This window comes from Scyliorhinus canicula, chromosome 11, assembly GCF_902713615.1.
Source record: "Scyliorhinus canicula chromosome 11, sScyCan1.1, whole genome shotgun sequence".
NCBI lineage: Eukaryota > Metazoa > Chordata > Chondrichthyes > Carcharhiniformes > Scyliorhinidae > Scyliorhinus > Scyliorhinus canicula.
Window position 1 is genome coordinate 100,762,271 of NC_052156.1, and position 25,318 is coordinate 100,787,588.

General features: G+C 47.7%; 1 protein-coding gene across 2 annotated transcripts in view; it reads right to left on the reverse strand.

The window, feature by feature from the left end:
• Window positions 1-25,318, reverse strand: part of cfap54 (cilia and flagella associated protein 54) — a 763,542-nt gene that overhangs the window by 437,165 nt on the left and 301,059 nt on the right. For both annotated transcript variants that reach the window (XM_038810895.1, XM_038810894.1), the window contains 4 exons: window positions 20,980-21,072; window positions 7,520-7,705; window positions 6,459-6,601; window positions 743-890 (listed from right to left, as the gene is read on the reverse strand). In XM_038810895.1, coding sequence (XP_038666823.1) covers window positions 743-890; window positions 6,459-6,601; window positions 7,520-7,705; window positions 20,980-21,072 — 570 coding nt within the window. The remainder of the gene's footprint in view (window positions 1-742; window positions 891-6,458; window positions 6,602-7,519; window positions 7,706-20,979; window positions 21,073-25,318) is intronic.

Below are 25,318 nucleotides of genomic sequence, written 5' to 3' on the forward strand. Positions count from 1 at the left end.
ACCTCAGCTGAGAAACTGCATCATGGAGTTGTCGCGATTTGGCTTACCCCTCCTGCCTCGGCCCCCTTCCCCTAATTTCCCAGTGTCTCTCCTCCTCTATGCTAGCTACCATGAGACTGTAGAACTTTGTGCACTGATTCTTTTGCTCCCTTCACATGTACCAGCATTTTCAGTTTTTATTTCAGAAAATTAACCATTTGCTTTATTTCTTCTTCTTCAGCTCTCTGCCCAAAGGCAACATCCTCCAGGCGGAGGACAATGAGGCAGGCCCTGAATTTACCCAGCCAGAAAAGAGATCAAACACAGTGGCAATCACACCATCTGATCCACACCTATCATCCACGAGCCCTCCAAGGAGTCCAACATGAACTTTTACATGAATGTTATCGTGAGGAGCTATGGGTGGTGATAGGAGGAGCTCTAATTTATTTCTATCATGAATCTCTCCTGATCTAACCACCTGCCATTGGTGTATGTTGCATGGATCTCCAAGTTGATGCTCAACCTATTTGACCGCAATATGAATGCGCCTTCCTTGGCCATCAAGCCCTTGGGTGGGACTTGAACCCAGAGTTTCTTGCTCAGAGGCACGGACACCACCCACTGTGCCTCAAGACATTCTGAATACGGGTTAACTGCAGTTAAATTATGAAGAAAATAATATTTAATGGCTTGAGTTTACCATCATCTATTGCACATATATATAATTTCTCATTCTATTGTTAATCATCAATTTACATACCTGTCCTTTGTAAAGCGGTCCATTATCAGACAGAGTGTCACAGTAAATAGCATCTTCCTGGCAACTAATATCGGAATCGATGAAGATGCTTCCCAGAAAATTCCGCAGAAGGATGGGAGATGCCAAAGATAGAGCCTTTTTGTTTAAGCTAAAATTAAACAATTGTGAAGACTTTCAGTAAGGCAAATACATGGTTATGAAATGTGGTGTTTCTCAAAACAAATATTTCCACTCATTTTAGATACTTCAACACATTTTGATTAATCTTCATTTCTGAACTGACAGTGTTGGAGACAAGGAGGGGGAGGGGCTTGACAATAAAATAGTGGGAAGTCATGTCAGGACAGCTCTCCAATGAATACTCACCTCCTTGGGTTTTTCCCAGGGGTGGACTGGGAACCAAGTTGGCTGCCTGCTACACAGAGGCAGGCAGTCAATTAAGGCAATTAATAATTCACTTCTGCACCAGTTTCCAGCGTTGCCAGTATTTTCCCATCATTATGTGGGCCCTCCAACATGTGGAGTATGCCAGTTCAATGGAGGAAGCCTCTTGGCAGAGGCCATTTGTCATCAGAATTGTTGGGTCCATGTCCCAATGACAGGAATGAAAAGATGCAACTATGTTCATCACTACTCCAATGGAGGGTGTTTCCCCTCCAATCTGCTGACCCTGTCAACTTCAGGCCTTTTCATTTGACAACCTTAATGCAGGCATATGAGCGACTTGCCTGTCTCAGCAACACCCACCTTGTCCAGTGTGGCTGCCAACCTGATACCACTACTATTCCTCTGATTGGGCCTCTAACCTCTGAACATGACAACCCCCAGAAAATTCAGTCCTCTGCAGCACACAAATGGTCGAGTGACGTATGCATTATATCAGTCAGTTTGACTCACGTTGCAGCACCCATGTCTTCAAATTACATGGTTGTGGACTGAAGTTATAAACTAGCATTGGGCTAAAAATCAACCACCCTTTTGCTATGGCACTGGCTTCCAGAATTACAGGAAATTAAGATTTGAATAATCTGGGTCCTGGCCTTGTTTCAGACAGAACCTCCACATGGAGATCCAGAATTAGACTTAAAAATAATTTCTGAAGTTATTCTGAACCATTACGTTTACTTTAGTGATGGAAAGGGATAGGTATATACCGCAAGGCAAGAGTCATATCTGGGGGAAAGGCAATTATGATGCGAAGAGGCAAGACTTAGGATGCATCAGCTGGAGAGGAAAACTGCAGGGGATGGGCACAATGGAAATGTGGAGCATGTTCAAGGAACAGCTACTGCGTGTCCTTGATAAGTATGTACCTGTCAGGCAGGGAGGAAGTGGTCGAGCGAGGGAACCATGGTTTACTAAAGCAGTTGGAACACTTGTCGTCAAGAGGAAGAAGGAGGCTTATGTAATGATGCGACGTGATGGTTCAGTTAGGGCACTTGAGAGTTACAAGTTAGCTAGGAAGGATCTAAAGAGAGAGCTAAGAAGAGCCAGGCGAGGACATGACAAGTCTTTGGCAGGTAGGATCAAGGATAACCCTAAAACCTTCTATAGATATGTCAGGAATAAAATAATGATTAGAATAAGAGTAGGGCCAGTCAAGGACAGTAGTGGGAAGTTGTGCATGGAGTCCGAGGAGATAGGAGAGGTGCTAAATGAGTATTTTTCGTCCGCATTCACACCTGAAAAAGACAATGTTGTCGAGGAGAATACTGAGATACAGAATACTAGACTAGAAGGGCTTGAGGTACATAAGGAGGTGTTAGTGATTCTGGAAAGTGTTAAAATAGATAAGTCCCTTGGGCTGGATGGGATTTATCCTAGGATTCTCTGGGAAGCTAGGGAGGAGATTGCTGAGCCTTTGGCTTTGATCTTTAAGTCATCTTTGTCTACAGGAATAGTGCCAGAAGACTGGAGGATAGCAAATGTTGTCCCCTTGTTCAAGAAGGGGAGTAGAGATAACCCCGGTAACTATAGACCAGTGAGCCTTACTTCTGTTGTGGGCAAAGTCTTGGAAAGGTTTATAAGAGATCGGATGTATAATCATCTGGAAAGGATTAATTTGATCAGAGATAGTCAACATGGTTTTGTGAAGGGTACTGTTATTAAAACCTGCGTTAAGGTGTATACGGACAATATTACTACGAGAGCAGTGATTGGGATGTTGTAAAAGTGAGATAATCATCGATTTGCAGGTGAAGTGTTCTAATAGATCTTGAGAACCATTTACTTCTTTGCAGATAGCTAGCTAATGGAATTGTTTAGGTTTGATGTACTCCTGGGGTGTAGATTATTTATGAGGGGTATTGTGTTTGCTTCTGGTTTAACAAGTCAAGGACATCTTGTAAGAAGAGACAACAGAATGCACTATTCTTTGGGTATAGATGATGTAGTTAATGGGAGGAGCCAGGTCTGTAAGAGGAATCAGTAAGTCGTAGAATCTGATCTGAACAGAGGTGTTTCAATTTGGTCCTGAAAGATTCTCCAAAGATTCTGCACAGCGAAAAGCAAGAAAAACCATGGTTGTTAATTTTTATTTATGAGTGATATTTAATATACAAAGGTTTGCTTCATTGGGATATCGTGACAGGTTTCTGAAGTAATAAAGGTCTCTTCTTTCAATTAAGAACTATTTTAACTGTTAACTGTAAAGTTATTTCTTTGTTGCTAATGTGGTTAATTCTGTAATTAAATTAAAATTTGCTCGAACATAAAAAAGACCTGTTCATCAGTGTCATCAATCCTGTGGTGCAGTAATATTTCCTCAAAGTTTTATAAACTGATAATAGTTGGGTTCTCGTTCAGGATCCTAACAAATCGCTTAGCAGTTAGTTGGCTCTGGCATTCAGTACTTATGCCTAACAAGCAGATACTCCACCTCATATCAATGCTCCCAGTCTCAGCCCTCCTGCTGTTTCCACACAGCTCTTGACTATTCAATTATGGCAGCTACATCCCCCAAACACTACACAACCACTGGATTTCTTTGAAAGGAAAGTTAGCACACAATAGATTAGAAGCAAAGCAGAAGGAACAGGTAACAGGATGCTTACATCTCCTGATCTCCAGAGTAAAGACACTTTTCTGCATCACAGGATCAATTGAGGCAGAGTCTCAACACTGGGTCTGGTTTAGCTCAGTGGGTTAGACAGCTTGTTTGTGATGCAGAACAAGGCCAGCAGCGTGGGTTCAATTCCCGTACCAGCTGAGAATTCTGAATTCTCCATCCATGTACCCGAACAGGCATCGGAATGTGGCAACTAGGGGCTTTACACAGTGACTTCATTGCAGTGTTAATATAAGTCTACTTGTGACAATAAAAAGATTATTATTATATTGATAAAGCTGAAAACGTTGAGAATGACAGAATATTCCTTCCTGATGCCCCTCTTCAATTTCTTGCATACAGCCAGCCTCCTATCTGGTAGGATGGGAAAGCTGATGACAGTTGGAGCAAAGAACTCTTGCTTTGGACTCCACTCCCCTTCCTTCAGAGCCTTCTGGGTTCTTGCTCTGAGGTACCCATTAACTGCTGCCTACCCAGACACAGCAGCTCCAGGAAAAGGAAAGAGAGCAACAACACAACACTGATGAAGACTCAATCTGTCACTCACTGCAACCAGCTCAGTTAGTGGAATTGTACATATTATTGAAGCTGGGGGTCTTCCTCTTACACAAATCACTTGCTTCAATAAGCTGGCACTGCCCCTGGGTTTCTCCAAACTCCAGTCTCCCAGCCACACTGGGCTGTAAAGGACTCCCAGGGCTTCTCTGAATTTCTATGCCCTGGCACCAAATCAGTAAATTGCTACCATCTTCTCATCTCTACAGGACTTGCCTGAGCTCAAACTGCCTGGAGCCTGCTAATAACTCCCATGGCCTTTCCATGAGCTGCAAACCATAGGAGGTCCAAACTGCAACCAACACCCTCGCGCAGCAAACACACAGATAAATTGAAACCAGAGAAACTTACCAAGCTCCCCCCATTTACATGATAACATAGTCTGATTTGGTCTATTCCCAAACTGATCTACAAGCCAAGTATCCCTCCTTTACAATTTCTCCAGCTAAATAAGCCCACCTGCTGTTTTATGGTTCCATTTCTTCAATTCTGACTCTATTAAACAAACATGGGTAACCTTGTGAGCTGCTATTTTCTTTAAAGTGTTCTGGCAATCTCTAAAGCCCAGCATTTCAGTGACCATACTTTCCCAGCAATATTCTTCCCAGAACTAAATATTATCTACAAAATATTAATATAAACTGTAAACTAAATATTCATGACAGGTCAACTGTCTGGGAAAGAGTTGCCTGCAGCCAGGCGAGGGGTAAAAGATGTTTTTTTTTTGTCAGTTTAGCAGAGCGCAAGGTTACATAGAACAGTACAGCACAGAACAGGCCCTTCGGCCCTCGATGTTGTGCCGAGCAATGATCACCCTACTCAAACCCACGTATCCACCCTATACCCGTAACCCAACAACTCCTCTTCTTAACCTTACTATTAGGACACTATGGGCAATTTAGCATGGCCAATCCACCTAACCCGCACATCTTTGGACTGTGGGAGGAAACCAGAGCACCCGGAGGAAACCCACGCACACACGGGGAGGACGTGCAGACTCCACACAGACAGTGACCCAGCCGGGAATCGAACCTGGGACCCTGGAGCTGTGAAGCATTTATGCTAACCACCATGCTACCGTGCTGCCTAACACAGATAATTTCTCAGGTACAGAAGTCAGATGAGGACCTTGAGGCAGAATAAGGGTGGTTTGATTTGATTTATTATTTTCAAATGTATTAGTATACAGTGAAAAGTATTGTTTCTTGCAAGCTGTACAGACAATGCATACCGTACATAGGGAAGGAGAGACTGCAGAATATAATGTTGCAGTTATAGCACGTTGCAGAGAAAAGATCAACTTAATACACAAATGCTGCTGGGCACTCACGCCAAGATGCTGGGAGCACTGACGGCCTGTTGATTAGCCTCCTGTCACTGCCATAGAGCATAGAGAAGTCCGGCTCCAACAGGGGATGAATAGCGCAACACAGATCACAGAGAGCATGATTTTGTCACAGCCCGTGTTGTCCCCATAACACAGCCTTTTGTGGCTCCAAGTCACCTATCCCATTTCCTACACTTTAATAATGTGACAAAAACCTCTAGTAAATGCAGGAACTCATCTCAAAAAAACTCCACAGTACTTGCCATGGAAAACAATACAAAACATGACCTTGCGACAGGTTTGGTGCCTGGCACTTCAAATTGGCACATCCTGAGGCTTCACACTTAATTTCTTGTAAAGTGACTAATGGTGACAGTGCTTGCACATTCATTGATCAGATTTGGAATCCTGGTATCACATTAGTTGGTTGGGGTGCATGACATCGGATAGCACCCATTCACGGTACATGTTTGAACTGTCCGTCTAAACACACCTATTATTCAGCAACACTGTCAGGCACACAGGAAGTGGCCGACACACAGAAAGAAGCTACAGTTTTTGTCGGATAGTTTTTCACCCCCCATTTTTAATTGAATAAAATGCATTTACTTTTAACAAATGTAAAACCTGCTTTCAATTCTGAATGAAATACTAAAATACTGCTTTCAAATGGAAGACTAATGGTATTCAAATTCATCTTCTTCAGCAAAATAAATTGAATCTGAGATGCGGAAAAAAGCCATAGATTAAAGTTATAACAATTGTACCTTTTCTGAGAGATGGAACATTTGGTCTGGTCAGAAACAAACCCTTCATCTGCTGGTATTTGGCATTCCTGTGAGACAAAGTGCTCCCACAAAACTGAGAAAGCTAGTTTTGATACTGAATAATGTCCCAATTGATATGCCGCCTGAAAGCAAATAAATTAAAATTACTGTTGAATTTGCATGCAATAATTCAATAAACAAATTTACATGGAATCTCTTGCAGAAAATCAGCAGTTAAGTAATTAAGTAAATTCATTAAGAAAGACCCCTTTGATTTCAGCGGTTCTCATTTCCCAAGATAAAAATCCAGGTCTGGGTGTCCGCTCAGTCCTGGACCCCTGCAAATATAATCAACATAATTTTGTTTCAGTGTGGCAGTGATCTCGGCCAGATTTATAGCTACCCCCTCTCCCATCCTTAGTAGATTCTGAGGCGGGAGGCCGGAGAGAGTAAAATTTCATGGGCGGGATTCCCTCTGGATTTCTGCCGACCCCAACCCAGAGCAATTTTATAGTGAGGCAGAAGCCCAGCTAAGCCCCTATTAAGGCCCTTAAGTGGCCATTTATGCCCGATGACTGAGAGTAGGAAACTGAAAAAGTAAACATCTTCAGACTGGGGCCACCCTCCCCTCAGGGACCTGGGAGCTCCAGCCCCCTTTCCTATTGCACCCTGCCTACCCCCTGACACCAAAACTGTCTCCACCTCCTGAATCCAGGGAATCCACATCCCTTACCTTCCCCGGCCAATCAGATTGGCTGACAACTCTCCAAGGCAGGACCTCCATCCAAGTGCAGACAGAAGTCCCACCCATTGATTAATGCCCAATTAAGTATAAAATGGGCAACAAGCTTGACAGAATAAGCGAGGATGCAATCTCCGCCAACTCTCTTTGGGAATTTCTCATTGAAAATTGAGGCCAATGTGCCAGCAGACCATTCTTCGTTTCACTTTCTCACTTCAATGGAAATATAAATAAATAAAGTTTAAAAAGACTCACAATCATCCATTGCCACATCAAGTCAAAACTAACCATTTTCTGTCTATGTAGGAACTAGTTGTACCTGACAAAGAGAGGTCCAAGCTGTAAGAATAGGAAGAGGATAATATGCTAAAATTGGCTTTGTTGTGTGTCCTATTTCATCTCCAATGATTGTTCCATCTTCTGAATAACCAGCAACTGCAAAGATGTATTTTTCATTAGGTTCGATGCCTTTTACCTCGAGTAAACACTCGCCAAATGCTGGTACCTTCAGTTAGAAGAAAAGTAATATTATTGTTTTGCAGAATTCACAATGCTCACCGAATGGGTGAGACAAGCATCAGGAGTCAGGAAAGCTTCCAACACCACATATACATCGCCGTTAAAAAGGTCTCAGCCTGTCCTATTTGAGTGTTGAGGAAGTGGGTGAAAAATGAAAAATGAAATGAAAATCACTCATTGTCACAAATAGGCTTCAAATGAAGTTACTGTGAAAAGCCCCTAGTCGACACATTCGGGCGCCTGTTCAGGGAGACTATTACGGGAATTGAACACCGCTATTGGCCTGCCTTGGTCTGCTTTTGGCCACTGTGCTAAACCAGCCCCAGGGTGTGGTATGGAGGTGGGCCTGAAGCGATAATGGAGGTGGGCGGATGGTGATGCTGGCAAGTTGGCAAGTTAGAAGGCCCACCTCCATTTATTGAGACATTAGTCAAATTATAATTATGACTGTCTGGCGCACAAGCTTTATTTGACATTAACTTAAAACTAACATCAGAAAAAAAACTGCTCAGATTGCATCCTAAATTGTCAAACAACCACAGTATCAATTCCAAAATCCCTTATGCGCCTCAGACCTCTTAATCTTATTGAGCTAAACGCATTGAAAAATCACAAAACAATATCTGGCGTTTTCAAAGTAATAGTTATGTCAAATAAAGAAAGCTGAAAAAATAGGAGCAGGAATAGGCCAGTCAGTCTTCTGGGCCCTGATGTGACCATCAATTCACTAGACACACGACTGGAAGTAAACTTTGGTTTTAATAGTCTTACAACTAAGCCAGCCTGCGACCAGAGGAACTGAGAGCAGGCTTACGGCTGCAATACTTTATACTTCCGGTTAGTGGGAGGAGCCATGGGCGGAGCCATGGGCGGAGCCAAGGGTGGAGCCCAGTACAAACTCCTCATCTCCCTCTATGGGCAGAGACGCGCAACGGCTCACATACAGAGCCCACAAGGACATAATACATGCAAGGCAATACAGTGTGAATTACGAGGCATATAATTCACCACATTCACCCGGGGGTGACGGGTCTACAAATTGAGCCGGTCCGGTGGCCGAGTCGTCCTTTGGGATCGGCGGAGCACCGGGGTTGCAGCCTCTTCGGGTGGCTGGGTGGTGGCGGTCGGTGAGGGCACAATGGTGGACTCCGGGGGTGATTCGGTCTGAGCTTCGTACCTGACCGGTGCGACGGGGAGCGCAGGAAACCTATAGGTGCGGGGGCACGGAGCATGGGCAGTGGACCTATAGGTGCGGGAGCGCAGGGGGTTGGGTGGGGTGTAGCGTAGGGGGTACCTCGGCATTAGTGGTGGTGGAGTTGGATCCTGCAGGCGGCAGGTCCCGGAGGGAAACAGTGTCCTGACGGCCGTCGGGGTATTCAGTGAAAGGTTACTGGGGGTTCGAATGGAGAAGGAGCACTCTTTCAACGAGCGGATCAGTTTTGTGTGCCCGGACGTGCTTCCGGAGGAGAACCGGGCCCGGTGTCTTCAACCAAGCTGGGAGCGAAACCCCCGTGGTAGTGCCCCTAGAAAAAACAAATAGCCGTTCGTGAGGGGTCTAGTTGGTGGCGGTGCATAGCAGGGACCTAATAGCATGGAGCGCGTCGGGGAGGACCTCCTGCCAGTGGGAGGTCGGGAGATTCCTGGACCGGAGAGTCAGTAGGACGGTCATCCAGACCATCGCGTTCTCCCTCTCCACCTGCCCGTTCCCCCTGGGGTTGTAGCTGGTAGTCCTGCTCGAGGCGATGCCCTTGTCGAGCAGGTACTGACGCAGCTCGTCACTCATAATGGACGAACCCCTGTCGCTGTGTACGTAGCTGGGGAAACTGAACAGGGTGAAGATACTGTGCAGAGCTCTGATGACTGTGTGGGAGGTCATATCGGGGCATGGGACGGCAAACGGGTAGCGGGAGAACTCATCGATGACGTTCAGAAAGTACACAGTTCAATTGGTCGAGGGGAGTGGCCCTTTGAAATCGATGCTCAGGCGTTCAAAGTGCCGGGATGCCTTTACCAGGTGGGTCTTGTCTGGTCTATAGAAGTGCGGTTTGCACTCCGCGCAGATCAGGCAATCCCTGGTGATGGTTTTTACCTCCTCGGTGGAGAAAGGCAGATTTCGGGCTTTGACGTAGTGGGCGAGCCGGGTGACCCCCGGGTGGCAGAGGTCATTGTGGATAGCTTTCAGGTGGTCGTCTTGCGCGCTGGCGCACGTGCCGCGGGACAGGGCATCTGGGGGCTCGTTGAACTTCCCCGGTCGATACATAATATCCTAATTGTAGGTGGAGAGTTCGATCCTCCACCGCAGGATTTTATCATTTTAAATTTTGCCCCTTTGCGAGTTGTCAAACATGAAGGCAACCGATCTTTGGTCGGTGATGAGGGTGAACCTCCTACCTGTGAGGTAGTGCCTCTTGTGCCGTATGGCTTTCGCGATGGCTTGTACTTCTTTTTCGACCAAGGAGTGCCGAAGTTCCGAAGCGGAGAGGGTTCGGGAGAAAAAGGCGACTGGTCTCCCTGCCTGATTCAGAATGGCTGCGAGAGCGACCGCTGAGGCGTCGCTCTCCACCTGAAAGGGGACGGATTCATCCACCGCCTGCATGGCCGCTTTGGCGATGTCCTCCTTGATGCAGTTGAAGGCCTGGCGGGCCTAAGCTGACAGAGAAAAGAGTATGGCCTTAAATAGTGGGCGGGCTTTGTCCGCATACTGAGGGACCCACTGGGCATAATAAGAGAAGAATCCCAGGCACCTCTTGGGGGCCCTGGGGACAATGAGGGAGAGGGAGTTGGAAGAGCTGCATACGGTCCGGGTCGGGGCCCAGGACTCCGTTTTCCACGACATAGCCGAGGATGGCTAGCCTGGTCGTGCGGAAAACACATTTCTCCGTGTTATATGTGAAGTTAATTTCTGGGCAGTTTGGAGAAATCTGTGAAGGTTGGCGTCGTGGTCCTGGTGATCATGGCCGCAGATGGTGACGTTATCCAAGTACAGAAACGTGGCCCGCAGCCCGTACTGGTCCACCATTCGGTCCATCACTCGTTGGAACACCGAGACCCCATTCGTGACGCCAAAGGGAACCCGGAGGAAATGGAAGAGGCAGCCATCTGCCTCGAACGCCGTGTAGTGGCTGTCCTCCGGGTGGATTGGGAGCTGGTGGTAAGCAGACTTCAGATCCACCGTGGAAAAGATGCGGTACTGGGCGATCTGATTAACCATGTCTGCAATCCTAGGGAGGGGGTACGCATCGAGGAGCGTGAACCGGTTAATGGTTTGGCTATAGTCCACTACCATTCGGAATTTTTCACCGGTCTTTCTACCACCACCTGAGCTCACCAAGGGCTGTTACTAGCCTCTATGACCCCCTCACGTAGGAACCTCTGGACCTCGGTTCTGATAAACACCCTGTCCTGCAGGCTATACCGCCTGCTGCGAGTGGCTACGGGTTTGCAGTCTGGAGTGAGATTAGCAAAGAGTGGAGGGGGGTCGATTTTTAGCATTGCTAGACTGCAGATAGTGAGTGGAGGTAGGGGTCCGCCGAAGCTGAGTGTGAGGCTCTTGAGATTACACTGGAAGTCGAGTCCCAGTAAGAGTGGGGCGCAGAGTTCGGGGAGTACCTACAGCTGGAAATTAGAGTAGCTGGCGCCCTGAATCGTTAGGGTCGCAACAGTGCGCCCTTGCATGTGAACAGAGTGTGAGCCCGAGGCGAGGGAGATAGTTTGACGTGCACGGAAGATAGGGAGCGAACAGCGTCTTACCAGTTCAGGGTGTACGAAGCTCTCGGTGCTCCCGGAGTCGAAGAGGCACGGTGTCCTGTACCCATTGATTTTAACGGTCATCATAGAGTTCTGGAGGTGTTTTGGACGCGACTGGTCCAACGTGACCGCGTTGAGTTGCGGGTAGTTGGCGGCTCGATCAGCTGTGCTGGAGTGGCCCCGTGATGACTGTCCGCTGAGGTCATAGTCTTCGAGATGAGGTTCGGAGGCTGGAGAGGATGGAGCTAAAGTTGGCCGCCCCATGGATCGCATGTGGCGAGCGGCGAGGAAGATGGCGTCCAAGATGGCGGCCCCCATGAATCGCACATGGCCGGCCGCATGGAGGGTTGCCAAGATGGCAGCCCCCATGAGTCGCACATGTCGGGTGGGGGCGGAGTCGGCAGACACGCTGCAGCATTACGGGGCCTGCGGGCCTGTGAGTTTGGGAGGCAAGTTCTTTGCTAGGCATACCCGGGCATAGTGTCCTTTGCGACCGCAGCTGCTGCAGGTTGCGTTGCGGGCCGGGCAGTGCTTCCGCGGGTGTTGGGGCTGCCCACAAAAATGGCACGCTGGCGCTGCATAGTGAGTGGGTGGCCACGCGGCGCAAACCTGGGGCAGTCGCTGGTCGGAGGCCCATGATGGGGTCGCTTGGTCTGCGGGGAACGAGGTGAGACTGCGGAATGAGACCTCCATGGTTGTAGCTAACTCTACAGTGTCCTCCAAGTTCTGGGCCCCTTTCTCAAGCAACCGTTGGCGCACATAGGTGGACCTGAGCCCTGCCACGTATACATCACGGACAGCGAGTTCCATATGCTGGGCGGCTGTTACAGCCTGAAAAGTGCAGTCCTGAGCTAGGGCTTTAAAATCGCACAGAAAGTCTTCCAGCGACTCCGCGGGGCGCTGGCGGTGGGTCATGAAAATGTGCCGCGCTTAGACCTCATTGATGGGCCGCACGTACATTCGGTCGCGCATGGCCAGGGCCTCCGTATATGAGGTGGTACAATTAAGTTGGGTAGAGATACGATGGCTACTCTTGCATGCAGTATGCTGAGTTTCTGCTCCTCTGTAGTTTCTGAAGTGCTTGATTCAGCCAGGTAGGCCTTGAAACATCTGAGCCAGTGTAGAAAGATTTCCTTCGCCTCTGCAGCCTGCGGGTCGAGTTCTAGTTGGTCAGGTTTGAGGGCTGATTCCATAGTAGTTTTGTTCAAGTTTTCTAAGACTATTAAATTGATGTGACCATCAATTCACTAGACACACGATTGGAAGTAAACTGTGGTTTTAAAGTCTTACAACTAAGCCAGCCTGCGACCAGAGGAACTGAGAGCAGGCATACAGCTGCAGTACTTTATACTTCCGGTTAGTGGGAGGAGCCATGGGCGGAGCCAAGGGTGGAGCCAGTACAAACTCCTCCTCAGGGATGGTGCAGGCAGGAGGGATTCAGATTTCTGGATAACTGGGGCTCTTTCTGGGGAAGGTGGGACCTCTATAGACAGGATGGTCTACATCTGAACCTGAGGGGCACCAATATCCTGGGGGGGAGATTTGTTAGTGCTCTTTGGGGGGGTTTAAACTAATTCAGCAGGGGCATGGGAACCTGGATTGTAGTTTTGGGGTACGGGAGATTGAGAGTATAGAGGTCAGGAGCACAGATTTGACTTCGCAGGAGGGTGCCAGTGTTCAGGTAGGTGGTTTGAAGTGTGTCTACTTCAATGCCAGGAGTATACGAAATAAGGTAGGGGAACTGGCAGCATGGGTAGGTACCTGGGACTTCGATGTTGTGGCCATTTCAGAGACATGGATAGAGCAGGGACAGGAATGGTTGTTGCAGGTTCCGGGGTTTAGGTGTTTTAGTAAGCTCAGAGAAGGGGGCAAAAGAGGGGGAGGTGTGGCGCTGCTAGTCAAGGACAGTATTACTGTGGCGGAAAGGATGCTAGATGGGGACTCTTCTTCCGAGGTAGTATGGGCTGAGGTTAGAAACAGGAAAGGAGAGGTCACCCTGTTGGGAGTTTTCTATAGGCCACCTAATAGTTCTAGGGATGTAGAGGAAAGGATGGCGAAGATGATTCTGGAAAAGAGCGAAAGTAACAGGGTAGTTGTTATGGGAGACTTTAACTTTCCAAATATTGACTGGAAAAGATATAGTTCGAGTACATTAGATGGGTCGTTCTTTGTACAATGTGTGCAGGAGGGTTTCCTGACACAATATGTTGACAGGCCAACAAGAGGCGAGGCCACATTGGATTTGGTTTTGGGTAATGAACCAGGCCAGGTGTTAGATCTGGAGGTAGGTGAGCACTTTGGAAACAGTGACCACAATTCGGTGACCTTTACGTTAGTGATGGAAAGGGATAAGTATACCCCGCAGGGCAAGTGTTATAGCTGGGGGAAGGGCAATTATGATGCCATTAGACATGACTTAGGATGTGTAGGTTGGAGAAGTAGGCTGCAAGGGTTGGGCACACTGGATATGTGGAGCTTGTTCAAGGAACAGCTATTGCATGTTCTTGATAAGTACGTACCAGTCAGGCAGGGGTCGAGCGAGGGAACCGTGGTTTACCAAAGAAGTGGAATCTCTTGTTAAGAGGAAGAAGGAGGCCTATGTGAAGATGAGGCGTGAAGTTTCAGTTGGGGCGCTTGATAGTTACAAGAAAGCGAGGAAGGATCTAAAGAGAGAGCTAAGACGAGCAAGGAGGGGACATGAGAAGTCTTTGGCAGGTAGGATCAAGGAAAACCCAAAAGCTTTCTATAGGTATGTCAGGAATAACTAGGGTAAGAGTAGGGCCAGTCAAGGACAGTGGTGGGAAGTTGTGTGTGGAGGCTGAGGAGATAAGCGAGATACTAAATGAATACTTTTCGTCAGTATTCACTCAGGAAAAAGATAATATTGTGGAGGAGAATGCTGAGACCCAGGCTATTAGAATAGATGGCATTGAGGTGCGTAGGGAAGAAGTGTTGGCAATTCTGGACAAGGTGAAAATAGATAAGTCCCCGGGGCCTGATGGGATTTATCCTAGGATTCTCTGGGAAGCCAGGGAAGAGATTGCTGAGCCTTTGGCTTTGATTTTTAGGTCATCATTGGCTACAGGAATAGTGCCAGAGGACTGGAGGATAGCAAATGTGGTCCCTTTGTTCAAGAAGGGGAGTAGAGATAACCCCGGTAACTATAGGCCGGTGAGCCTAACGTCTGTGGTGGGTAAAGTCTTGGAGAGGATTATAAAAGATACAATTTATAATCATCTAGATAGGAATAATATGATTAGGGATAGTCAGCATGGTTTTGTGAAGGGTAGGTTATGCCTCACAAACCTTATCGAGTTCTTTGAGAAGGTGACTGAACAGGTAGACGAGGACAGAGGTTAGAGGTGGGTTTTTTACGCAAAGAGTGGTGAGGCCGTGGAATGCCCTACCTGCAACAGTAGTGAACTCGCCAACATTGAGGGCATTTAAAAGTTTATTGGATAAGCATATGGATGATAAGGGCATAGTGTAGGTTAGATGGCCTTTAGTTTTTTTCCATGTCGGTGCAACATCGAGGGCCGAAGGGCCTGTACTGCGCTGTATCGTTCTATGTTCTATGTTCTATCTCCCCCTATGGGCAGAGCCACGCAACAGCTCACAGACAGAGCCCACAAGGACATAATACATGCAAGGCAATACTGTGTGAATTACGAGGCATACAATTCACCACAGGCCCCCTCTGCCATTCAATGACACCATGGCTTGTCTTGCACTTTAACACCATTTTCCTGCACTATTGCTGCATTGCTTGATGCTTTAAATATGTAGAGTGCTAGCGATCTCAGTCTTGAACTTATTCAATGATTTAGCCTCCACAGACCACTGGGGCAGCTAAATCCAAATATTCGCCAAACTCTGGGTGAAAGAAACTCCTCCTCATCTCAGACCTGAATGGTCTGCTCCTTTTTTGAAGACTGTGTCTCCTGGTTCTAGCACCCCCAGTAAGGGGAAACATCCTTACTGCATCAACCCTACCAAGCTCTGTAAGAATTTTGTACATTTGAATTAGATCACCCCTTGTTCTTCTAAACTCCAGAGAATAAAGGTCCAGTCTATTTATTTTTCCTTATAGGACATTCCTTCCCATTGCAGGAATTAGTTTGGTCAACCTCTGTTGCACTGCCTCTATGGCAAGTAGATCTTTCCTTAGGTAAGGAGACCAAAACTACACATAATGCTCCAAATTCAGTCTCACCAAGGCCCTATAGAATTGCAGGCAGATTGGGTGGTATGGTGGCGCAGTGGTTAGCCCTGCTGTCCCACAGTGCTGAGGACCCGGGTTCAATCCTGGCCCCGGGTCACTGTCCGTGTGGAGTTTGCACATTCTCACCATATCTGCGTGGGTCTCACCCCCACAACCCAAAAAAGATGTGCAGGGTAGGTGGATTGGCCACGCTAAATTACCTCTTAATTGGAAAAAGGAATTGGGTACTCTAAACTTATTTTTTTTAAAGAATTGCTGACAGACATTACTCCGATACTCAAATCCTCTTGTGATAAAGGTCAAATAACCATGTTATTTGTTACTTAATCGCCTGCTGTATCTGAAAGTTAGTTTTCAGGTAATCATGAACAAGAACATCCAAGTTCAACCATCCTTTGAAGTTCATCACTTTCCAGCCTCTCACCATTGAAGAAACACTGTTGGCATGATTCAGTGACCAGGGCAAGTCAGATGAATAGAAGAAGAGGGCAAAATCGAGATTTGCGCCAGGGCCGAACCATTCAGCAAGTCACCGGCCAACTCCCGATGGCTCGTTCAGATCAGGCCCAAAAATGGTGAGACTATCATTAACCCTGATTCGCATTCATTTCAATCTCATTAATGAGATTGAAGTCAAATGCAGCGGCCTGCCGGAAATTACCCGACTCCCCAGCTGGAAGTCACGAGGGTGTGGTTTAATACTCCTTTTCAAAAACATGAAGGTGAGGCAATTGCTATCAAGGGGAGTGAGGAGGTAAGTAGCTCTTTACATCTTCCGGAAGGGTACTTCAGGGCACCGGGACTGCTATCCCAGCGCTCGGGGTTGGGGGAGGCACCCTTCAGGGGGGTTGAGTTTGGTTGGGGAGATGAAACGTTCCAGGTCGGACTCGCCCCTGGGCCGGTGGGGGGGGGGGGGGGGGGGGGGGGGGGCTTTGCATCTGTGAGGTCTTCAAACCATCTTTAAATATTGTGGACGCCCATAACAAGGGACGTGGTGATATGCATCACTGTAAATACACAAGGGGTTAATGTAAATACACTCAGACTAAGTAAACACGAGAGGGAGCATGTGAAACATCATAACATGCAGACACACACCAATTAAACACATAGAATAGGACACAACCAATGTGCAGTTAAGACACCCAGAGGTGACACTACCATGAGGGGGAAACCCATATAAAAGGTCATGGCACACCTGCTCTGTCACTTTCCACAGGCGACACTCAGACAGAAGGACAGGGGCAGATCAGAAGCATCACACCCACCGCACGGCTGAGAGCAGACTGGTTAGTTAGACTGAGTTACTATAGCAAGATTAGCAGGAGAATTGAACTCAAGATGCAGAATTGTTAACTGTTCAATAAATGTGTTCAACCTATCTCCAAGTCTGAACCTTCCTTTGTCAGAGCATACATCAAGGAAGCAGCTTATGCTTCATGAAGAAGCATAACACAACAAGGGCAACCCCAGCTTCAGCCTGTCTGTGCGGCCAAACTCTTCCCGAACAGAGCTCAGTTGCGGCTTCTCTCCTGAAATTAAATTTCACTCCCTATGACAGTGCGAGCCTCTAGCTTCTCAGCCGAAGGCAATTTCAAATGAGAAATTAGCCTCGTTAGTTGTGAGAGCACTGCACTCTCCTCAGCTCTCAAGTTTCTCCTCGAAGGCACTGATGCCATGTCTCAGCTGATGATTAGTGGACTGGATTTCCAGCAAGCTTTGATGTCTGAAGAGTGTGCCTGTACTCCAGGAGCATCAACATCAGAGAGGCAGCTGCCAACAATTCAACAGTAAAGAGCAGAATTTCACCACTGAGAACCCTCTTGTGGCAAACGGTTAACTGTGTGGATGAGCAGAAGAGGGTAGCTGAGCACAGCTTCCCTAATGTTACCGACAGAGGTCTGGGGTCTAGGGGCTCACAGGGACATGCCGGTCCTGAATTCCTTTCAACTGACATTTGAAAGCCTCCCACATGTCAGATGTTGATTTACGCTCAAACATCCGCCCCCAATCTAGGTTCTTCAATTCCCACCTAATATTGTTACAATTAGCCTTCCCCCAATTTAGCACATTCACCCTAGGACCACTCTTATCCTTGTCCACCAGCACTTTAAAACTTACTGAATTGTGGTCACTGTTCCCAAAAGGCTCCCCTACTGAAACTTCTACCACCTGGCCAGGCTCATTCCCCAATACCAGGTCCAGTATAGCCCCTTCCCTAGTTGGACTATCTACATATAGTTTTAAGAAGCCCTCCTGGATGCTCCTTACAAACTCTGCCCCATCCAAGCATCTAGCACTAAGTGAGTCCCAGTCAATATTGGGGAAGTTAAAGTCTCCCATCACCACAACCGTGTTGCTTATACTCCTTTCCAAAATATGTCTACCTATCTGCTCCTCTATCTCCCACTGACTGTTGGGAGGCCTGTAGTAAACCCCAACATTGTGACTGCACCCTTCTTATTCCTGATCTTTCCCCATATAGCCTTGCAGCTCTCTGAGGTGTCCTCCTGCAGTACAGCTGTGATATTCTCCCTAACCAGTAGCGCAACTCCTCCACCCCTTTTACATCCCCCTCTATTCCGCCTGAAACATCTAAATCCTGTCCTTCCCTCAACCCAGGTCTCTGTAATGGCAACAATATCATGGTTCCAAGTACTAATCCAAGCTCTAAGCTCATCTGCCTTAACTGTTATACTTTTTGCATTAAAACAAATGCACTTCAGGCCACCAGTCCCGCAGATTTCATCAACATCTCCCTGTCTGCTCTTCCTCAGAGCCAAACTGGCCCTATTCCCTCATTCTCCCTCAATTATTTCACCTTCTGACCTATTGCTCCGGTGCCCACCCCCCGCCATACTAGTTTAAACCCTCCCGTGGGACACTAGCAAACCTCGCGGCCAGGATATTTATGCCTCTCCAGTTTAGATGCAACCTGTCCTTCTTCTCCAGAAGAGCTCCCAGTGGTCCAGATAACTGAAACCCTCCCTCCTACATCAGCTGATTAGCCACGTGTTTCGCTGCTCCATCTTCCGATTTCTAGCCTCACCGGCATGGCACAGGGAGTAAATCCAGATTACAACCCTAGAAGTCCTGTCTTTTAACTTTCTGCCTAGCTCCCTGAACTCCTGCGGCAGGACCTCATTGCCCTTCCTTCCTATGTTGTCCGTGCCAATATGTACCATGACCTCTGCCTGTTTGCCCTCCCACTTCAGGATGCCTGCTACCCATTCTGAGACATCCTGGACCTTGGCACCAGGGAGGCAACATACCATCCCGGAGTCTCTTTCACGTCCACAGAAGCGCCTATCTGTTCCCCTGACTATAGAGTCCCCTATTACTATTGCACTTCTGTGCTTTGACCCTCCCTGCTGAACATCAGAGCCAGCCGTGGTGCCACTGCTCTGGCTGCTGCTGTTTTCCCCTGATAGGCTATTCCCTCCAACAGTATCCAAAGGGGTATACCTGTTCGAGAAGGGGACAACCACAGGGGATTCCTGCACTGACTGCCTGCCCCTTCTGGTGGTCACCCATCTCTCTGCCTGCTTCTCGAATACGAACCGCGATCTCACCAATGCGCCCGTTGTGAAGCTCCCGGCTAAACGAGCGCAATACCAGACTTTAAATTTTATCCACTAAATTGTGCCCTGTATTTCAACTTTTCTATCAAAATGGATAACTTCACATTTCTACGTGCCACGTGTTTGCCCACTCACTCAGCCGCTTCCAAATCCCCTTGATGCATCCTTATATTCTCTGCATAATACACACCTTCATTAACTTTATGTCACCTGGAAACTTGGAAATATGATATTTAATCCCCATATCCAAATCACCGATAGAGATTGTGAATAGCTGGGGTCCAAGCACTAATTCTTGCAGTACAATTTAATCACATCCTGCCAACCCATTTATTCCTCCTCTGTTTTCTGCCATTAACCAGTTCTCAATCCGTGCCAGTATATTATCCCTAATTCCAGGTGTCCTAATTTTGCTCTTTCTGAAAATCCAAATACACCGATCCCTCTCATCTATTCTGCTACTTATGTATTCAAAAAACTCTTAACAGGTTTGTTTAACATGATTTACCTTTCATTAATCCATGTTGACTCCACCCAATCCTATCATTATTTTTCAAGTGTCCAATTAACACACCGTTTATTATAAATTCTAGTACTTTTCCTACAATTAATGCCAGGCTCACAGGTCTGCAGTTCTCAGTTTTCTCTCTCCCTTCTTTCTTAAAAATGAGGTTACGTTTTCCACCTTCTATTCTGTAGGATCCATTCAAGAATTCACAGAATTTTGAAAGATGACCACTGATGCATCTACGAACATGATAGACACCTCTTTTAACACTTAGATGTTGATCATCAGGTCCAAGGGATTTATCTACATTAAGTCCCACTAATTTCTCTAGTATTTTTTTAAAATGAATATTAATATCTTGCAGTTCCCTATTTAGGCTAGTCCTTTCATTTGCCATTATTTCTGGGAGATTTTTAGTGTTTTCCTCTGTGAAGACACCTTGCACTTCCCTTAAAACTGCCTAAACATTGTCTGCTTAGCTACACGAATTAGTAATTCGAGGAGCTCAGTCAGGCATTCATTATGAAGCCATATGGCAAACATGTCTGTTTCGCTTGATCTAGTTACCAAAGGCTTCATTGCAAATGCCTGGCTGAGCTCCAAGAATGATATACTTAGTTCAGCAGATAATGGTTACACAGTTTAAAGGGCAGTGTAAGCTTTGTTTTACTGATATGTATCTTACCTTCTGATAACTAGGACTTACTTTGATGCAGTTTTTCAGTGCCAATCTATCGATTTACACAAGATTAAATGGTTTGAACTGGATTAAATCTTTGACAATGGCGCAATATTTCATTTCATGACCAACTTAGAACCATGGTTCACAAATCCTCAGAGAGGCCATGGATCATGCTCACTGACAAAACAGATCCAATTCTATCAAAATAGCAGTGGGGTTTGAAATTCCAACCACTCAATGGAGCCATCAAGGACAACATGTGGGCTAGCTACCAACATCTTTATCCTCAATCAACTTTACAAAAGCTCCTGGAACAGGAATGGGTGTGGGCATCCAGGAAACAGGGCCAACTGCCATTTTTAAGGATTCCGACTCGGTTAAAATCCAGGTCAATACAGATGATGAAAAATAAATTCCTTATTAAAAATTATTAGATGAAAACTGTAGGACACTAGAGATCAGAATATAATCATTGACTGCCATTCAATCATTCAAACATAAATGGGTTTTCTTTCTGTACCTCGTGCCCTGTACCTCGAAGCATCGAATCCTGCAGCCGTACTTTAAGAATGCTTCCTGTTGCAGTACGAGCAAATATGCGATACCAGCAAACCTTAACACCAAGGAAGGAAACGTATAGTGTGCTTTTAATACGTAAAAATGTAAACATGCAAGAACCAGTTAAATTATGCATCCAGACTATTAAACTCATAAATCTACATCAGCCTGGCTACATTATAAAACTATTTTTGTTTTTCAAAATGGACAAAAGCTTAATCCCGAAAAGCCTTTAAAAATGTGTTTATTGATTTTCAGTTGTATTCAGAACTGTTGTAGACGGAGGCAAAGAATCCACGAGAGGCCAGGCTGACAGGGTACAACTCACTTTATTCCACACTCGTCACAATTATCTCTCCTCTTCTCTCCTCTCCACTCCCCGCAGGGTCTCCATCCCTGAACTGCTTCCAGGTCGGGTCTTATATTCTGTGGGGTGCTCCTCCAATTAGGATGGAGCTTCACCCCCCTGGTCACCTGAGTAGCTCACACTGGTGAACCTCAGGCTTGTCACGTGCAGGCTGTTGTCTCTGAACTCCGGTTGCTTCTGGCTGTCACCCTCCTTCCGGACCTGGTGTGTTATTCAGTATGCTGGCTGCCATTTCCGGACTTTGACGCCTAGACTACAGCAAGGGAGAATGGTGCTACGACCGGTTAGATGGAATGCAAGAGGAGTATGTTGTTGCTGCCAGTTGATTGCAGGGGAAAGAGAGAAGAGAGCTTGCAGCTGCCAAGCCTGGGACACGCACTTGTTACTGGCTGCCTTCCTGCGTATCAGCTTGGAGTGGAGCGAGGAGCGGTTTTGATTGGCCTGCTTCCAGGCTGAAAGTGGAAGGGAACGGACTAGTTTTTGCAGTTTTGGACTGGATGGTGTCTGGAGACCGGATGCCAGAACTGTGAAAGCAGTACGGCACTGGCTCAATTGACGATGTATACTGATGTTGGTTTTATTTTATTGTTGGGGGATTGTACGATTATTGCATTTTTGTTGTGTATTGCTTTTTTTGTACCTAGCAGCAGGGTGCTCACCAGTTGTGGTCCTCCTGCTTCTATGCACTGGGGGTTGAGGGGTCCTTCCTGGTGCTAGTGAGGGGCAGGGGTGTTTTCCCTCTCTCTCTCTCTCCTTAACCGTGCACTGCCTGTCCTTTTCCGGTGAACTGAGCTGCTTGTGGACGCCTCTTCGCCAATGTGGGGCTGTTGTTGGAGCTGGGGGGGGGGGGGGGGGGGGGGGGGGGAGAGTGCGTCGGCTTGAGTGCTGGTGGCTTTTTCTTGTACTTAATCATTTGTTGAGTTCCTTGTGGTATTTTGTCTTGGTTTGTTTGTGTACAGGGAGTTCTCTCCTCTCTTCTGCCATGGCCCGTATCAGTGTGTCCTTTTCCGCTGCTCTGTGCTGTTCGCTTGGGCCCCTTTCCACCGATGTGGGGCTACCGTTGGGGAAGGGTGGGCGTAAAGGTGGCCGTATGTGAGCTTTGAAGCTGATGGTTTGTTTACAGGAACGATTTTGGAAGGGGAGGATGTGTTCTCTCTCTCTTTCTCTTACACCGTGCCCTGCACTGGTATGCCCTTTTCCAGTGGTCTATGCTGCTCGTTTGGATGCCGATCCGCTGATGGGGGGCTACCGTTGGGGCAGGGGAGGGTGGGGGAGGTGGTCTCGGTGAGTATGTGCTGGCTTGAGAGCTGGTGATTTAGAGGTTTTTTTGGTGTCTTTTAAATGTTTTGTGCATATTACTGATGTTCATGACTGTTTTTAGCATGTTGCGGATTCTTTTGTATTCTTGAATTGTCAATAAACGTAAAACATCTGTGCGAGGTGAATTTTTCTCTGAGCTCCTGTTGCTTCTGGCTGGCACCCTGCTTCCAGACCTGGCGTGTTATTCTGTATGCTGGCTGCCTTTTCCGGACTTTGAAGCCTAGACCACAGCGAGGAAGAATGGTGCGACGACAGGTTGAATGGAAGGCAAGAGGAGCCTGTTGCTCCTGCCAGTTTGCTTGCAGGGGAGAGAAGAGAGATTGCAGCTGCCACAATTGGGACTCCTACTTGTTACTGGCTGCTTTCCTGCGTATTGGCTGGGAATGGAGCATGGGCTAATTTTGGTTGGCTCCCTGCCGGGCTGAAAGTGAAGGAGAATGGACTCGCCTTTGCAGTTTTGGACTGGATGGTGTCCAGAGACCGGATGCCGGAACTGTGAGAGCAGCAGGGCATTGGCCTAATTGACTATGTGTACGGCTTGTACTGATGTTGGTTTTGTTTTACAGTTCAAGATTGTATGGTGATTATTGTATTTTTGTTGTGTTTTGTTTTGTGCCTAGTGGCTTGGTACTCGCCAGTTGCGGCCCTCCTGTTTTTGTGCATGGGGTTGAGCAGTCCCTCCTGGTGATGATAAGGATGGTGAGGGTAAGGGTGTTTTTTCTCTCTCGCTCTCCTCAACCTTTTCTGATGGACTGTGCTGCTTGCGGGCGTCTCCCCACCGCCATGGGGCTGTTGCTGTAGCCGGGGGGGGGGCTTGTGCCTGCTTGCGTGCTTGCAACGTTGCCTTGTACTTCGTTGTTTCTTAGGTTTCTTGTGGTTTGCTCTGTATTTTATCTAGTTTATTTTTACTAAAGGGAGTTCTCTCTATCTCTCGCTCTCCCACTATCAATGTGTCCTTTTCCGTAGGCTGTGCTGCTTGTGTAGGCAACTTTCTGCCGATGTGCAGCTACTGTTGGCGGGGGGCGCATGCTGGCTTTGTAGCTGGTGGTTTGTTTAAAGGAACTGTTTTCGATTGAACTGTGCCCCTTCTTCGGAGGGGCGATTTCTCTCTCTCACACCGTGCCCTGCAGTAGGTCCTTTTCCAGTGGTCTGTGCTGCTCATTGGCCGCATCTCCACCAATGTAGAACTATCGTTAGTGTCGAGGGCGGGGGGGGGGGGGGGGGGGGGTAGGAAATGCTTTTACCATATTACAATTTTCGTGACATGTTGCTGATCCTTTTGTCTTCTTGAGTTGTCAATAAACTTTAAATATTTGTCAGAGGGGAAGCGGATTCAGTCCCTGTTGGGGGTTGGAACAATAACAAAGAGAAAAGATAAGAGAGCACAGGAAACATATAGGGCAGGATTCTCCGACCCCCTGCCGGATTATCTGGCGCTGGTCGGCGGCAGCTCGCAGCCCCCCCCCCCCCCCCCCCCCCCCGGGGGATTCTCCGGCCCGCGATGGGCCAAATGCAGGTCCCGCCGGCGTATATTGGACTAGGTCTCTTACCAGCGGGACCTAGCGGCGCGGGCGGGCTCCGTGGTCCTGGGGGAGGCAATCTGGCCCCGGGGGGTGCTCCCCCGAGGCCTGGCCCGCGATCGAGGCCCACCGATCCGCGGACAGGCCTGTGCCGTGGGGGCACTCTTTTTCCTACGCTCCGGCCATGTAAACCTATGCGATGGCCGGCATGAAGGTGAACATGCACGGACACGTGCCGGCCGGCGGAGTCCCTTCGGCCCCATCTGGCGCGGCTCCAAAGGCCTTCCACACCGGCTGGTGGGGCGCAAACCACTCCGGTATCGGCCTAGCCCCTGAAGGTGCGGAGGATTCTGCACTTTTGGGGCTGACCGACGCCGGAGTAGTTCACGCCACTCCGTCCCGCCGGGACCCCCTTCCCCCCCCCCCCCTCCGGCCGGGTACAGGAGAATCCCGCCCATGTAGGAACGCGAGGCAAATTAACAGTAGAATCCAAATGGTCGGTTACCATAAACTCCAGACTACCCCACTGTATTAAAACATGCTAGGAGTCTGATTGTGGCAACAAAATTGTAACAAATTAGTCACCATGGTAGCATAAATAGGGTTTTTCCCTCTGGCCCTTTAACCACTCTGTTTGTTTCTCTCGTATTCTGGGTGATGTCTCCTCTCCTCATACCCTCCTCCCCAACTCCATGCCCACCCCTCACCGAGGTCCCAGGTTCGATCCCGGCTCTGGATCACTGTCCGTGTGGAGTTTGCACATTCTCCCCATGTCTGAGTGGGTTTCGCCCCCACAACCCAAAGGTGTGCAGAGTAGTTGGATTGGCCACGCTAAATTTCCCCTTTATTGGAAAAATGAATTGTGTACTCTAAATTTATAAAAATGATTTTTTCTTTAAAAAGGAAAAGGGAGGCACCCTGGGAGATAAGAAGAGAGAAGGGTAGAGGGGGGAACACGATTTTGGACCCAGTGGGGGTTCAAGGAATTTTACAGTCGGCTGTATGAGCCAGAGCCCCCTGCTGCGGTGGAGGGGATGAGGCAATTCTTGGAGGGTTTGGAGGTTCCGAAGCTGTAGGAAGGGTTGGTGGAGGGG